We start from the raw sequence: 16,835 nt of genomic DNA, 5'->3' as shown, positions 1-16,835 counted from the left end.
AAATACTATAAAATGTGCCATAATTTATTTACCAGCGGATTTTTTTCTACTCTACAATACCGCCTGCATCAATATAGAGTTCGCATCATATCTTGTTGAATTCGTTAGAGTAATCGTTAGCACACATAATAATCTTCAAAAGATCAAATCGTTCGAAAAAACGGATAAGAAGTTGAGGATCGTAAAAGTGAAAAAAGTTTGAGGTTTGCATTTAAACGCTCAAAAAAATTAGTTCTTACCAAACATTCTCTTGTAAAATGGTTGGTCATCATGCAACATGAATTCAGCATCATAGTCAGCACCTCTTCTAGAGGCTGGGACCCAGCCTGAAGATTTCCATGGTAGAACACCTTCAGCGTACATGTCGTTAACTTCTTCCAAAGTCAAACCCTTAGTTTCTGGAACAAAGAAGAAGACGTAGAAGTAAGCAAAGACCATACAACCCATAAAGACGTAACCGTAGTAGAAGTTAATGGCACCAGTAATGAATGGAGTGAAGAAAGCAATCAAGAAACCCCATAGCCAGTTAGAAGCACTTGCAATGGACATAGCCTTGGACTTGATTCTCAATGGGAAAGATTCAGAGATGATAACGTATGCAATTGGAGCCCAAGTGGTAGCGAAACAGAAGATGTAGAAACATGCGAAAACAATCATACAGTTACCAGCACCCTTGGAAGATGGTTGATCTTGTCCATCTGGCCATAATCTAGTGACACCGACAGATGCATAAACGACATAACAACAGACCATACCAATACAACCCCATAGTAGACACTTACGACGACCAAACTTGTCAACAGTGTAAAGAGACAAAGCAGTACAAGCAAAGTTGACAATACCGAAGACAATAGAAGTTTCAAAAGAATCTTCCATACCAACAGCCTTAAAAACGGTAGTACCGTAGTAAAAGAAGTAGTTATCACCAGTCAATTGTTGCAAAGATTGAATCATAATACCCATGATAGTACGTCTGCACATAGCTGGCTTACCGGTGAAAAGTTCACCCCAGCTAGCAGAACCGGCAGCTTTCATCTCTTCAATGGAGGCCTCGATCAAGTCAAATTCATGCTGAGTGAAAGCAGAGTCAATTGGACATTTGTTAACTCTAGCCAAAGAACGTCTAGCTTCATCGTGCTTACCGGCTTCAATCAAGTAACGTGGAGATTCTGGAACGAAGAGCATACCACCAATCATGAACAAAGCCCAAGCGAAACATAGACCTAATGGAACTCTCCATTGAGTGGAATCGCTGTAAGTCTTGGTACCGTAGTTACAACAGTAACCCAAAAAGATACCTAAAGTGATCATCAATTGGTAACTGGAAACCATAGCACCTCTCATTTCCTTTGGAGACACTTCAGAAATCAACATTGGAGACAAGACAGAAATACCACCAACACCAAGACCAGAAATGATTCTACCAATGAAATATTGGTACCATTTGTCAAAGGAACAGATTTGAATCAAAATACCAACGACGTAGATAATAACCACAGTAATCAAACCAACACGACGACCGTAGACATCACCAATTCTTGATAAAATAATACCACCGATGGCACAACCAACATTGAAAATAGCAACAATCAAACCCATTCTAACCTTGGACAAATAATGTTCACCTTCACTGTTCACTTGACCAAATCTTCTCAAGAAATCAGATTGATTAACAAAACCAGAAATGGTACCAGTATCCCAACCAAAGACAAAACCACCAAATGCAACCATGATACAACATAGACAGGTGGAAATGTAAGCGGTCCTACTGTTGTCTGGCTTTGGAACTTCAGGCTCATTTTTGATGTTACTTAGATCATCTCTGCCTTCACCTTTCTTACCCTCTGGGGTGTTCATATATTTGGATCCGTTGGATTCCAATTCGCCATTCGAATTCGAAGACGTTGATTTTTGGGGACTCACCAAGTCAGGTGTGGAATTCATCTTGTTTAATTATATTATCGATATTATTTCCAAAGAACAATGATTAATATTGGAGAATTATCCTGGGGATGCATTTCGTCTTCTTTTTATATGATCTGATGCATCTAGTGAGAGGATTTTACAAACATTTTCTCTCGTGGCAATTGCCCACTGAACGTGTTGTGGTACCATCTTGTTGCCCACACTAATTATTGCTGGGCTCTACGGTCATTTTCAGTGATAAGCTGTTTGTCTCTTCGAGTAGAACGACTAAAATTTTATCGTAAGTCGGTTGAAAGAAACGACGGAAAAATGACGTATTTTGACAGTTGTACGCACTGCTCTAAGTGGTTTTCCGGTTGCGGCGGCGTTGTTCCCAGCGGACTATCTACGGAAAAACTCTTCTGCAGGGCCTTGTGAGGGCCCGGAAAAACTTTCTTTTCCTAAGCAACCAGTTTTCCCGAGACCTACCAGCCAAAGTCTACTAAGAAGGTGGGATCGGGACCATACCAGCAGCGAACCCATACGAGAGACCTGAATAACAAGAGACTACGAATTTCAGCGGGGAGAAACAACCTCCAACTCGAAATTTCCGAATATTCCTACTAGATCTTGCGATTTTGAGTTTACAAGCTTCCAAGATTTAAGCTCCAACGTGCTAAAACAACAAGAAAAGTAGAATAAGTGATTTGAAATATCGCACCTTTCTTTGCCCAGCTCGACGACAGCCTTGGCATTTCGAGCTTCAGCCTTGTCCCTCGGGTCAAAGTTTTTCCGGTTGCTGGCAGCAAACTGTCCCTCGGAACAACAAGTTTTTCCGAACGTAATTGGTAAATAAACGATAAAAAAATAGGTAGGTTGGCCCAAATAAGTCTTTTTCGAGTGGGACTCCCAGGGTCAAATTAGTATGCTTACTCTGTCTTGAAAGGAGTATTGATAAGTTATCAATCATTTGCACCAGAAGCAATTAGCGATTGGTAAATTCTTGAAGCTCCTTAGGCTTGCGTGATAAAGAACAATTTTTTGTTTAAACTACCTAATTAGTTATGAATAAAAGAAGTATTCAAGAGTGTTCATTAACCCAACATCCAATTAAAGCAAAAGTTTCATTACATTATGACCGAGTGTGAGCATGCATTTGTGATTAATTTCTACGCAGCATTCTTTTGTAGAAGGGGAGGTCGTCCCTAGTGTAGGCATCTGCGTCAAAGTCGGCTCCCCTTCTGTGTGGAGGTAACCAAGATGCTGACTTCCAAGGCAAGACACGTTCTTCATACATGATGTTCACTTCTTCCAAAGTCAAACCTTTGGTCTCTGGGACGAAGAAGAAGACATAGAAAAATGCAAACACCATACAGCCCATAAACACGTACCCGTAATAGAAATTGATCGCGGATGTGATGAAAGGAGTGAAGAAACCAATCAAGAAACCCCATAGCCAGTTAGAAGCACTGGCAATAGCCATTGCTTTGGACTTGATTCTTAATGGGTAGGATTCGGCGATGATCACATAGGCCATTGGAGCCCAAGTGGTAGCGAAACAGAAGATGTAGAAACATGCGAAAACAATCATACAGTTACCAGCACCCTTAGAGGATGGTTGATCTTGACCATTAGGGTATAATCTAGTGACACCGACGGATGAATAGACGACGTAACAACAGACCATACCAACACAACCCCATAGTAGACATTTACGACGACCAAAGTGATCCACAGTGTACAATGCAAGGAATGTAGAGGCAAAGTTGACTACACCGAGAACGATCGAAGTCTCGAACGAATCCTCCAACCCGACTGCTCTGAAAATCGTAGTACCGTAGTAAAAGAAGTAGTTATCACCAGTCAATTGTTGCAAGGACTGGATCATAACACCCATCAGGGTACGCTTGAAGATAGCAGGTTTACCAGTGATCAATTCGGACCAACTGGCGCTACCCGCGACCTTTTCAGCCTCTACGGAAGCCTGGAAATTTTCTAATTCCAAAGTTACCAATGGAGATTCTGTGGGACACCTATTGGCTCTAGCCAACGAACGTCTTGCCTCTTCCATCTTACCAACTTCTACTAAGTAACGTGGGGATTCTGGCACGAACAACATACCACCGATCATAAACATAGCCCAGGCAAAGCACAGACCCAGTGGTACTCTCCATTGCGTAGAATCATCATACTGCTTGGTACCAAAATTGGTACAGTAACCTAAAAAGATACCACCAGTGATCATCAACTGGTAGCACGAAATAAGGGTACCTCTAGTTTGCTTGGGGGCCACCTCAGATATCAACATGGGCGACATAACGGTAATACCACCTACACCTAAACCAGATATAATCCTTCCAATAAAGTACTGGTACCACTTATCGAAAGAACAGATTTGAATTAATATACCAACGGTATAAATGACCACAACGAAAACCAATCCCAAACGTCTACCATACAAGTCACCGGCTTTACTGAGCACAATACCACCAATGGCACACCCAATATTGAAGATCGAAACCAGCAAACCTGTACGCACATCAGACAAGTAGTACTGACCAGTATTTTGGTTATAAGACCCAAACCGTCTAATCCAGTCGGTCTGGTTAACAAACCCAGATATAGTACCAGTATCCCAACCAAATACAAAACCCCCAAATGCAACCATAACACAACATAACGAAACAAACATCAGGTCAGACTTCTTCATGGTAGCAGCCTGCTGGTCCGCATCGCGGACCAGCTGAGTCATCTCATCCTTCTCACCTTCATCATGACTTCTAAACTGCTCCAAATCAGCTCCGTCAGCAGCTGTCCCACCACTGGCATAACCAGCAGCCTTATCTGTCTTCTCGATGGACGTCGAGTTAGAATTTGAATTTGAATTAGTGCTTGTCGCAACAGCTATATTTTGACCTTCCGACATGCTTAAAAGAATGTTGCTGCTCTCGAACTGAATCTAGAAAATGTTCATCTTGTACCACCCGCACGTTTATATAGCTCGACGTCGACCAGCTAAACGTCTCAATGACACTCCTTCTGCGAATGAGCAGACCATCTCTTAAAAGAAATGCTTCGAAGTTATTCCGGAGGTCTAGTCATCAACCAACCACACCCCCAGACTATTAGACGTCACAACAGAGCGGCGACGTACATGTCAGGAAGAGTCCGGCGCAGTTTGCTGTTCAAATACAAGCAAGGGTCCGGCCAACAGGACGACAAGGTGGGCGAGAGGCTCATCGCTTACGGAAACAGCAAGAGGACGACAGTGCGATAAGGAGATATTACATCTATGTAAAAAGTAGAGTAGTCGTGGGATTATGATTCGTTGTAAGCCTCCTCAGTAATGACATCGGACTCGGATATGAAGGTGACTTCTGTCCATGCCACGCCATGCTCGTACGGCTGATCATCCACTTGAAGGGTAAAGTTGTCCTCTGCGTATTGGTAGATGTAAGGCTTTGTACCAGCGACGCCCGATACGATGGTCTTGATGAAATTAGGAATTTCGTTCATGACGTCGATTCTCTCAATGAGATTTTGCAAAGGCCCCTCTACTTTGGCTGTAACTTTCTTGTAATCTCCGCTGGCTACTTGTTCGTCTGTGACTTCTGGGGAGAACCCATCATACGCAATACTCACAGACTGTGGTACGTTCCAACCGACAGAATCGATCTGTGGGTCGAGGTGACTGAATTCGTTGTTCGTAGTCACAGCAAGAATATCTTTATCTGAAGTAAGGATCCCGATTGTGACTTTAGTGTTTGCGTAGGACTTGGGCGTAACAAATTCCATTAGAACAGCTGTATGTTTCTCCGAGTGGAAATACATAAAGTTCCAAGCTTTTGCAGCGTGATGCGGTTTCATCCCCTGGAATGCCATCACAAACATCGAATAAGCCTTGTCATTAGGGCCAAACGTAATGGTTTGCTCTTCGTAAACGCTCTTACCAGTCTCTTGTGGTTCTTCTTCTTGCTCTTCGTTTTCAGTTGGCTCTGGCTTCTTCAAATTTATCGTACCACGGATAGAATTTCTAGGCCAAAATACATGTCTCATCTTACCCCAAGGTTCTTCCAAATTGTCACCATAGTACGTGTTTGGATCTTCACCGACTTTACAACCAGGCGTGAGCCTTGTAAACGTCAAATCCACAGTAGATTTCTCATTCACTTGAGATACGAAATGATATTCATTATCTTCCTCATTTAACTCCAAAGAAAGATCCTTTGCATAGAAATTTGGACCCTCAACTCTAAAATCCTCGAGTTTAGTAGAAGTCCAGAGATTCAACTCATCTGGTTTCTTGGAATTAAAGATTCTAAACGTAAACTGTGCCTGTGTGTGGATTCCAACGATGTTTGAGTGAATGATCTGAGCAAAACCAACCACTCCGGTCGTCAAATCACTAAAATAGAAGGTAACAGTCTCCACATTCGTATGATCTGGCTTTAACCAGCAGAAATCTTCACGTGTAGTCTCGCAAAAAGGTTGTTTGCCCTCAACACGGTCTGTAACAGTATGAATGTAATCACTACCATATTCTGGTTCTGCGATACCAGTAACAGCAGAAAGGCCACCCTGAATCCACTTCAACATCCTGTAGAGACTTAGTCGGTGAACTTATTGAGTGGTCATCGAGAGCATTCGTTGTTAAAGAGTGGTAAACAAGCCAAAAATTTGACGTCGAGCCGGGCAACTTGAAACTTTTCAGCTCAAGACTCGTTTAAGAGATGAGATGCGCCATATGTTGAGAGTTATAGGAGTTGGGAGACGTCCTGATTTGGTGTACCCACGCATGAATTGGGTTGTTGGTTGTCTCCAGAGAAAGCGAGTAGAAATGGGTTATTCAGGGGCTCTTTGAGGTAGGATGATTCGTAATCCTGGGATGGTGAATAGCTGATTAGTAGCAGATAATGGCCTCGATTACGATCTGGTACATGAACAGATAGATATTAGAGATATCAAGAATCGGCTGTCTTTTTACAAGGAGGTACGAGAGAATATATTCGCGTAAAGTGTTGATATGACGGTATGATCTATAAAGTTTTTGCAGCCATTCGTCAGGGTCCTGGAGCTATCATGTGCTCGTCAGCTACCGTTCTATGGCTAAAACAGGAGCATATTTTAGAATTGAAATGTATTCCAAAGTTTATTCATAAGGTTCTGTGAGCCAAACTGGTTCGCAAATAATTATCAGTGCTAAACGTCGAGTAATGTGAACTAGGTAGATAGCGTTGATGCTCAGTTATGCGGAGGTTGGTGTAGGCATCAGGACCTCAGGACTAAACAATTTAAGCTTAAAGAAGGATTTGGCACGAGATATATACAATTGAGTGAGGAGGGCCCAATTACTTCTTCATATCTTGGTGATTTTCTTGATGTGAATCAAAGTTTAGTAAGAGGTTTGTCATAGTACTCAAAATACGCTTCGGCTCCAGAGCTTTAAAACATTTTGCTGAACACTTGAGGTTGAGCCCAAAAAGCGGTAGCTTCCAATAGGATACAAACGCGCAAACAACTAAATTATGACTTGAAGGATCAATTTTTTGTTTATCACATGAATATGCCTTCAATACGTCAAAATCTAGAATACTGACAGTCATCTCTAAAGTAGCTAAAATCAATAGTATTGAGATTTCCAATAAAATGCTCAGAGTCTAGAATCATCGTTAGAGATATGTTGGTCAGAATGACGTAGGTTGAGGGTTCTTCTGCATTCGCAATGGTTTACTGTATTCATCAAAGATTTATTCGCCTCCCGCAGACCGGGTTCCAAATTATCGAAGCAGCTGCTCAGAATGGAACATCAGATATTGCTTGACTGCCAATGCCGGAAAGAATCGAAACGATGATCATATTATCTGGGCGCGATTTGACAAGAATTTTCAGAGTGGATTTCAACACCAATACATCGAAAATCATCCAATTGACTAGGAAAATCTCCTAGGTGGAACTGGGACCGTTATGTTTGAATCTACAGTCATTATATCACTAAAATTTGACTATTGCTCATTATCGACTCTTGATGCTTATACTATATAGTAATATCCATTTCACGTGATTTTCTTTTAAGTTATAATCAATCTCATTAAAAAATTGTCAATGGCTAAAGTACATTAAGCTCCTCTAACAGGCTCGATCAAGATGTTTAAGCGTTCTCAGGGTGCCCTACTCCGCCAATTCAGCCGTTCTTATATCACCCCATCGTTAGATCACTTAACTCAAGGCTCTCCGTTAGCTGGATTGTTCTCATCGCGAGGTTTACAAAATGCTTGGTTTGATAGAGCTGATCTTTATACCAATAAGTTGAACAAATTCACAAATCAGTCTGAGGAGACTCCATTGGAAACTTTGATATATGAAAATGCACAATCTGGTGTCAAACGTCATGTAGTGAATTACGCTTCGCTACTGTTCAATTTAAGATTCGCACTCTCATGCTTGCGAGGTTGTTCCCAGCCACTGCCTAACAGTAACGACTATGACTCCAGCGAATTGCTCAACACACCAGACCTTTCTTTGAAATATTCCAATGAGCCATTGTCCAATGGTAACAATGCTTTACACAACGCTATAGTGTCATCATTTGGGTCCGTAGTAGAGTTCAGGTCATTGCTGTTGAATTCAAATGCCGCAATCTCTGGCGATGGGTTTACCTGGCTAGTGGCAAGAAGATCTTCCAACAGTGATACAGATACTCAGATCGTTTTTGATAAATTGTTCATTTTAAACACTTACAACGCTGGTACTCCTTTTAATTTCAACCACAGTGGTCATCTAAATGATTTGAAATTGCAATACTCAAAGAACGCACCTCAGTTGGAAAACATCCCGGAAGAATCGACATTTTCCATGTCCAAATCAGTCGAAGAGGCAAAACAAACGGAGGCATACAAGAAAGTATCTTACATACCACTACTGGCTATCGACGCATCACCAAAGGCCTGGCTACATGACTACGGTATCTTTGGTAAGCAGAGATATTTGGATCGCGTATGGGAATCTATCGAGTGGAATGTTGTCGAGTCTAGATTACCGAAACAAGCCGTTTCCTATGGACTTTTCTGAAAACCCACTTTACCTGTAAATACACACGCCTTACAATAAAATAATAAATCTCTATATATGATTAGGGCTTCCTACCAACTTTCAAACTCTTGACCCTTCTCAGCAGTTTGTTACCAGTGGATGATTTCCTAGACCCTTCATCGAAACGTACCCCAAGGTACGCGTCTTCGTCTTCATCATCCCCGTTCTCCAAATGTCCACTATGAGTCTTTGCCAAAGTCAAGGGTTCCGTAGTAGCGGCATTGGGCCCGCCGTTCACTTGCAATCTTTGGGTCAAAGATTTCTTCCTTTGCACCCCGCCAGTACGCGTTTGATGAACATGCTGCTTGATATCGTCCCTTATAGCGATCTTCGACGCTGGTGCTCCATCCAAGAAAGTTGTAGACCCTAGCCCCTCTGTTGTAGGCCCATGTACGGCATGCGTTCTGCCCTTAACATCAAACTGTGTTACAGTCTTAGCGTTAGGCTTTATAGCATCTAAAGTGGAGGTACTACCGTTAGAGCCCGCTGTCACACCCCTATTGGGTACTCTTGACTTGTAAAGGTCGTCGTCGTCATCGATTTCTTCTCTGCCAAAAACCTCGTTCAATGCTGATTTCTTTGCAGATGCTCCTCCAATGCTATTGTTAGGCCCATCAGCCGGGAATGCCATCACGGGCGCTGCTTTAGAATTCTTATTTCTATGTGGGGTGCAAGCATCAAAGGGCCCATCATGATGGAATGATCCTCCAAATAACCCTGTGACATCCATCTTATCGATCGTATCAACATTCTTGGGCGTAACACCTGGCTTGCCCTTCTTTTTCTGTTCCTTAGACGAGGAACTACGATGACGATGACTTCTTTCACGATCACTCTCACGTTTACCTTCTTCCCTATGACGATGCTGACGGTGTGAGTGGCTACGACGTCCACTAGAGCCCTCTTTCTCTCTGGGATAACTTGATTTTGCCTTTCTCGAACCAGCCACCTCGTCGTAAGACGGAGGCAGATCACCAGTCAGATCGTCTTCCTCTTTATACCGATCACGTAAACGGTCCTTCTCCTCTTTAGCTGTAACATTGCTTCTCGAGCCTTTGACGGGGTACACTGGTGGTTGTCCACTATCTCCACTACTGGAACTTACGTCATCTAAAAATGGATTATTAGACGATGGTGACATACTTCTACTCAATGTTAGTAACTCTGATCAACTGCTATTCACTCGAAACGCAGCTCTAATCCCCCTATCACTGATGTTATAAAACTTGTTTCTTGAAATGCCCCTTTCGCTGTCGAAAAGCGGCCCTCGAGAAGCCTCACTATTAAAGGCCAAAACTGAAACAAACCTTGAAAGGCCGTTGATAGGCGATGTAGACTATCGACTAGAACTCAATTGATGTCCTAGTTCCCACCGAGTGCTTGGTTTCCTGCGAAAATTGTGTTTTATGGGCATAAAACGATACATACTTCTCTGCCATTATCCGAGCAGGTCTTGGAGACTGATCCAACTCTTCTTGATGCTCTTCAATGGATTCTGCAACGCTGGAACTCGAGTTGGCTCTGCTATTATGCGCGTAAGGTGATTGAACGCCATTGGCTCTGACCCAATCCTGGAATTGTCGATCTGAGCTGTATTGGGCCACACTGGAGTCATTGGCCGCGGTTCTGAACGGGTTGTTCGACGAATATGGTCGGTTCGTTGCACTACCGGTGCGCTGGCTCCCAGATCTACTGATCATCGCTACAAGCTCTCTATTATATCCGCCAAAAGAGAGTTCCTAAATAACGTCGAACCAAGAACCACAACACAGGGAATCTCACACAGCTAATCCACTGAACTAAGGTGGTTAAAGAGCTTTTGGGCCTTATAGTTGGTTATCTTGATAAACCTTCGAGGCTCTTGAAAAAATTTAAAGAGTCAATTAGTAGAACAAGAGTGAAAAATCGCATGGTACGGGGCAAAAAGGTCGATTACGGGCCATTGAGGGTTAAACTGACCTGTATTGGTAGTCTATGATGTGTGGTTATGTAGTGGTTGATTAAAATTGGATGAATTTTTGGTGCATATCGCCTGTGTGGGCGTTGTTCGACGAGGCGACTTTGACGTAGTCTTCTTTCTTCAACTTATCTTGGATCTGGCGATGTAAGTTGACTAGATAGGTATCGTGCGATTCTACCTTCGTGATGGACTTGTCCTCGCATAGCAATTGAGTCATGACGCGGCTGTAGTAACGATCGACGTTGGGCCTTAATAATTCTACTGGTAGGAAAGAATGATTTGTCACTTGAGACCAGTTCTTAATGACAGCAAGGGCCTTTGCATTCACTTGAGTAGGTAATTGTGGCAGTGAGGATCCGAAGAGGGTGACTTCGCTGACCGGGACGCCTTCTTCCACCTGGAGGAGGTCGCGCAGTAATAGACGATTAGTGTTCTCGTTGAACCATAGGTATACGGTTTCACCTTGGAAGATCAGGTAGCAACCACCGTTGGTGATACTGGAGTGTGAGTTTCTTACTGACAGGTTCTCGATCGAATTTGGTGATACTTGGAGTAATTTATCGGTGGTGTCGTAGAAAGTCAATTCATCTTCACCAAGCAAAACATGTAGTGGCACGATTTGTGGATACAATTTATAGGATAGTTGAGCACTGTTCATTGTCTTGTAGTGAAATATGTCGTAACAACGGTCGTTACCACGGGTACTATGGGTGTTGGGTGTCATCAGATCGCTCTTCTCAAAAGCAAGCATAAATGAGGCCAGGGTTTTGAGAGCTTCCGGGAGCACTAATTGTGGACCCAGGTTACTGCCAACTAATGCCTTGTACTGAGTGAGAACATCAACCATCTTATCATCAATAGTCTTCCGGATATTAGTGAAATCACAGTCACCGAGCGAAGAGATCACATCCTTGATCATAATTCTCATGACAACGTTTTGATCCACAAATTGGAAGATTTCCTTGACGTTCTCAGAGACGTTGGCATTTGCATTGATAGAACGCACCTTACGGTTACCGTCAATATCGGTGTAAAGAAGTGCAGCCTGGAATGAGACATTGGAGCCCGACTTCAATTTTTGATCGTATTTCAATAACACATCCATGGTGGTATCCGTGGTTAGCGCAGGGAACATTGGATCGCGATCGGTGTTACCAGCAGATTCCGCGTAGTACTGATAGATCGATATATTGGTGGAGCAGCGGATCTTTAGAAGAGCCTGGTAGCCAACGATATTCGACACGTTGTGTAACATGTCATTGACTAAGGTAAACTCGTCTTTGTCCTGAGTAAAACCGGGGTAATATTCCAAAACACCACATGTAGCTTCCACTGGGTATCCTATTGTGACCATATCGATAAAGACGGAGCTTGTTATGTAGAGATCCAGTGAGATATATGATCTCATAAGACCATGACCCAGCTTAGTGTAGAACTCGTTGTCACACTTCATATGTTTCTTTGAGTTATCATCCTTCCGCAAAGTGAGATTACCGTTGCCCACTGTCGGTAACGAGTTCAAAGAACAAATGATCTTACCACCTTGGCCACCAGTGACTGTATCCAGGGCAAGCTTGGCAGCCTCAATCGCTGAGCCATAACAGCTTTGAGCCACATGGGAATACTTCTCGGTAGTGATGTAGTGGGTGATCTTCTTTAATGTATCATCGATAACTCTGATCGAATCCTGAGGTTTTGCAAATAAACCTTCATAGAAAGGCAAGAACACATCAGTCAAATCACCAATAACATATTCCTGTGCCGATTCCAAGTCAGGGTTTAAGTTGAAAAACCTAATCTTGCTGTCGAATGCCATAATAGCCACTTTACAATTGGGCTGGAAATCGCCAATGTACTCTATACAAGTCCTGATTCCTTCAGTAATGGCCACAGAGCTCCCATTCTCATTTGCCAGCAGGGAGATATCCACTAGGAAAACGTAATGCAATGGCAAAGGTTTTTGACCTTTGATGGTATTGTACATCTCTGGAACAGCAAAATCAACACATCCCTTGGTTAGTTCAACTTTCATACCATTCGAAAATCCTTGAGGATCAGCGGGAGGATACTCATCGATTGGAATCTGCGACTTCACTTTGCATATGTTGCAAGTCGCTGTAGAGTCGTAACCCATCTTAAAACCAGGATTAATGTAAGCACGACAACGTCTACAACGCAATGGGCCTTGATCGTTGGAACTCTCGACAACTGGGATCGGTTCTTCTGGGATCAATTTGGCAAAAGGCTGCAAGGTCAACCCAAGAGGAAGTTTTGTCGCTGCTCTTCGACGTTCATCCACTGGCACGCCGTACATAGATAAGCTCATCAATCGAGGGTCACAAACCCCCTGGTCGACTGCATAAAATTGGGTTGTAGGTAAAGGTGGTACCGTGTCTTTCGCGGTTTCGAAAGTTCGAGCTAAGAATTGAATCTGATCCTCCCACCTTTGCGCAGCGACTAGTTGCGATGAAGTATAAGCAGGTACCTGCGCAGCTGAATGAACCCCATATGGTGACGAAGAACTGAACTGTTCTTGGGAGAGCATGGCTGGACTATCAGCAGCCAACCTTGGAGCACTCATTGAAGCATGAGGCATTCCCATTGGCGAAAAAGTGTGACCATTTGGTTCAAGTGGGAAATAGTCTTGAGAAGTTGACTGTAAAGCAGGTGTGGTTGGTGCACTTACCCCAGCAGCCAGGGTATGGTAGGCTCTATTCGGTCTTTTACTTTTCTTCGAGCTTGTTTGCGGCAAAACAGCTTGATTCAAGGAAAGACCAGATATTTCCCTGCTTAAGATTTCTTGATTCATCATCCAGAAGGCTCAATTGGCAATTTCAATTGCTGCTTTGTTTGTTTATCTGTGACGCTAATTTTCAATCTTCCATGTTGATTCAATACATCGAAAATTAAACGAAACTCGCGTGTCCTCTAAAACTGCTTGAATTATCATGGAAGCCCACCGACAGGCTATTGATAGACCTATATTGTAACTGGCGATGAGTATATAAAGATTTATGCTGTAGTCGTGTTAATTACGCCTGAAATTGTAAGTCTAGGATTCATAGAATTCATAAATTTTATTACAACAGAAGTTCCAGAGATGATGCACCCAGTATGACAGCGAGAAGCCAAGCTATCCATCCTTCGGATCCACTTTTAGATGCTTGAATATTTGTGCTTCCTGCATTTACAGTGGCAGTTGTAGACTGGGATGTCGAAAGCAGGAGACTTTCGTAAGTAGTTTCTGAGCTTTTAGGAGTTGATGTAGATCTGGAAGTTTGATAAAACGAACGTCCCGTTGATATCAGTCCCTCGGAATTGACTGTACCCGTGAACTGATCTGGAACGTAGCTTGTGAGGCTCGGCACTCCCGATGGGAATAGTGTCATACTGCTGGTCAAATTTCGAGACAGAGCATACGGTATGTGGCCCGACGATATCGGTCTCAAACTCACTGCAGAAGAAACAGCGCTAGAGGCAGACGTACTGCGAATAGATCCAGAAGATGAAGAAGATTGATTGACCATCTTGGCCTGAGCAATGGCGATAGAACTATCCTCAATGTCGACTGCCATGTACAGATTCTTCAAAAACGGACCACCTAAAACGTTGTAACCAGTTTTGTCTTTAGAGACCATTGCCAGAAAACATGCTTCTTCTCCAGTGGAGAAATGCAACGACGTATTACTTTTAGGGTCATATGTCGTAACTAGGAAATCTTCCAGAGGAACCCTGATCTCAATATTACCGAATGTGAAGTCCAAACTGACATCCAACTTGGCAACTGAGCAGGCTACAAGCCACTTGTCGAGTGATTCCACAAAAGTCGCCCCAATCTGTACTGCAATTTGAACAATGGCATCTATCGGTAGGTAAGTGGTGCTATATCTCGAATCGAGAAGTACCGGTTCAACAAATTCCTCTGATGTCATGTTTAAGCTTTTACCGTTCGCTGAATTAATGTAAATAGTCCCTAGTGGTAAGATGGGGTAGTTATTTGATTGAGCCTGACTTACGGGATCAATAAATGGGATCATCTTGAAACTGCGTAGTATTCCAGTGTAAAGCGAGGGATCAACTGCGCCCAAAATCAGTTTACCACAATCTGCCATTGTACCTGAAGCCAACTTACGACGATCGTAAGGCACCGTATCTGCGCCAAACCAAAGGGAGTAAGATGGAGTCTTAATGATACCGAGATTCATCAAGCGGTCCAGGAAGAAGAAACTGCTATCGAATTTTTCGCTATCAATCGCAGCAGACCCATCTGAGATCCTTCCTCCTAGTCCTAAAGAACCCGCAGTGTAGAAGGATGCATAATTTGTCTCAAAGAACGAGATATTTGAGATCGACATGTAATCAGAGCCAATTATTGCTGTAGAGGACGAATCAATCGAATAGGTTCCCGAGACATCGGATATATTTGTGAAATGGATCCCAGTGAAATTCATCGAGTCCATCGTAGCTGATACGTTTACCTCAATACTATCCATAAAACTGAACTCGTAAATGTAGCCATTATTCAGATATACGGCAGTGTCAGAGTCATTAGGCTTCGAGATTAACCACGTATAAGGTTGCCCAATATCCACTCTTAATAACTGCTCATCCGCTGGGTCACCAAAGGATACATTGGCATAATACAATGAAGTGATATCCTTTCCCAGCGTTATGACGGGGAATGCAGTCTCTCCCAATTCGTTCGTCAGCTCATCTGTAAGGTTAGTTTGACATAAACCAAACGGAAGCAATTGAAGGACTAATGCGACCGTGAATGCCATAAGCAGGATGTGTAAGCTCATCGAACTCCTGCGCAACTTCAGGTATGAATACTTATGTATCAGCCCCAGAGAAACCTCTATACGTTTGGTATCTTATAAACTTCTCGAGCTTTAAAGTTATTTATGTCCTCGCGCGTTCATGAATTCTACCCGATGAGCTTTGTGGGGACTCGTTCAGGATTTGCACCTATTTAAACGGTTGAGCGCCCAACTGTTTCCGTTGGTCAATGTTCTGTGTATAAATCTACATCCCGATCTCTGAATGGCTGTTCTCAAGGCTTTTTTTTGTTCAGCGATCGAAAGAAGAGCTGATAAACTTTGAACAGGGTTCTATCAGAGAATATATGCGTGGAAAGAAATCTTTGACTTAGAAAGGACTTTAGGAGTTTAGAGGTCCTCTTCACCAGCACGTTCAATATCACACAACTCAATGGGCGCGATGAAATAGGTTTGAAGAAGCCAAGCCGAACTTGTTAAGATAAGATGTTGGTGCATTGCCATTTAGTTCTGAGATCCACTATTTTTCTTGCTTCTTAAAATATTAATCTTACAACAGGTAACTACTGATCAGCGTACGAGCAAAACATTGACTCTATCTGAAGATTTGGAAAGAGCTTCTGAATTACCATTTAATAGCCACACATGTACTATTCAAATCATCCATTGGTATGAACTAATTATACTGGCTATAGTGTAGAGATTACTATGCTTCAGTAGCTCAGATTACTATGCTTCAGTAGCTCAGTCGGAAGAGCGTCAGTCTCATAATCTGAAGGTCGAGAGTTCGAACCTCCCCTGGAGCACCTAATTTTTTTGCACTGTTATTTCTCAACACATCACCAATTTAATGACACGAGCCAAAGCCATTAAAACCAGACTTTTCTCAGCCGTGAAAGCCCATTATTCATACTCTTGAAGCTTATTACTTTCGAATTGAAGCGAGTTCCCTAATTGGGTAATGTAGCACGTGACATTTCGAGTTTCCGGTACTGGCACGAATTTTGCAAGCGCTCGAAGGTCTCTTCATTACTGAAGATATTGGATAGCTCATCACATTTAGTCACCTTTAAAAATTCCAATTAGCCTAGTGAAACGCTAGT

The 16,835-nt window shown here is 42.8% G+C and overlaps 7 protein-coding genes and 1 non-coding gene across 8 annotated transcripts; 2 read left to right on the top strand and 6 right to left on the bottom strand.

Annotated features, from left to right (window-relative positions):
• Window positions 1-228: 228 nt before the first annotated feature.
• Window positions 229-1,944, bottom strand: TDEL0E02290 (sugar porter family MFS transporter; the record flags this gene model as incomplete). Its single annotated transcript, XM_003681635.1, has 1 exon — window positions 229-1,944. One exon carries the CDS (start codon window positions 1,942-1,944, stop codon window positions 229-231), a length of 1,716 nt encoding a protein of 571 aa, XP_003681683.1.
• Window positions 1,945-3,067: 1,123 nt separating this feature from the next.
• Window positions 3,068-4,831, bottom strand: TDEL0E02280 (sugar porter family MFS transporter; the record flags this gene model as incomplete). Its single annotated transcript, XM_003681634.1, has 1 exon — window positions 3,068-4,831. The coding sequence occupies one exon, from the start codon at window positions 4,829-4,831 to the stop codon at window positions 3,068-3,070; it is 1,764 nt and encodes a 587-aa protein (XP_003681682.1).
• Window positions 4,832-5,223: 392 nt separating this feature from the next.
• On the bottom strand, window positions 5,224-6,501 carry SVF1 (Svf1p; the record flags this gene model as incomplete). Its single annotated transcript, XM_003681633.1, has 1 exon — window positions 5,224-6,501. The coding sequence occupies one exon, from the start codon at window positions 6,499-6,501 to the stop codon at window positions 5,224-5,226; it is 1,278 nt and encodes a 425-aa protein (XP_003681681.1).
• A 1,548-nt stretch (window positions 6,502-8,049) lies between these two features.
• On the top strand, window positions 8,050-8,973 carry MRP1 (mitochondrial 37S ribosomal protein mS43; the record flags this gene model as incomplete). Its single annotated transcript, XM_003681632.1, has 1 exon — window positions 8,050-8,973. The coding sequence occupies one exon, from the start codon at window positions 8,050-8,052 to the stop codon at window positions 8,971-8,973; it is 924 nt and encodes a 307-aa protein (XP_003681680.1).
• A 61-nt stretch (window positions 8,974-9,034) lies between these two features.
• TDEL0E02250 (Pal1 family protein) lies at window positions 9,035-10,694 on the bottom strand (the record flags this gene model as incomplete). Its single annotated transcript, XM_003681631.1, has 2 exons — window positions 9,035-10,136; window positions 10,423-10,694. 2 exons carry the CDS (start codon window positions 10,692-10,694, stop codon window positions 9,035-9,037), a joined length of 1,374 nt encoding a protein of 457 aa, XP_003681679.1.
• A 300-nt stretch (window positions 10,695-10,994) lies between these two features.
• On the bottom strand, window positions 10,995-13,763 carry SFB3 (Sfb3p; the record flags this gene model as incomplete). Its single annotated transcript, XM_003681630.1, has 1 exon — window positions 10,995-13,763. The coding sequence occupies one exon, from the start codon at window positions 13,761-13,763 to the stop codon at window positions 10,995-10,997; it is 2,769 nt and encodes a 922-aa protein (XP_003681678.1).
• Window positions 13,764-14,034: 271 nt separating this feature from the next.
• On the bottom strand, window positions 14,035-15,756 carry YPS7 (putative aspartic endopeptidase; the record flags this gene model as incomplete). Its single annotated transcript, XM_003681629.1, has 1 exon — window positions 14,035-15,756. One exon carries the CDS (start codon window positions 15,754-15,756, stop codon window positions 14,035-14,037), a length of 1,722 nt encoding a protein of 573 aa, XP_003681677.1.
• A 709-nt stretch (window positions 15,757-16,465) lies between these two features.
• Window positions 16,466-16,538, top strand: TDEL0Etrna4M. The gene has a single exon. It is a non-coding gene; the product is annotated as a tRNA-Met (tRNA).
• Window positions 16,539-16,835: the final 297 nt, after the last annotated feature.

The sequence above is a fragment of the Torulaspora delbrueckii genome, chromosome 5 (genome assembly GCF_000243375.1).
Source record: "Torulaspora delbrueckii CBS 1146 chromosome 5, complete genome".
In the NCBI taxonomy this organism is placed as follows: domain Eukaryota; kingdom Fungi; phylum Ascomycota; class Saccharomycetes; order Saccharomycetales; family Saccharomycetaceae; genus Torulaspora; species Torulaspora delbrueckii.
The sequence above is the reverse complement of the archived record's forward strand: the minus strand, read 5'-3'. Positions and strand labels throughout refer to the sequence as shown.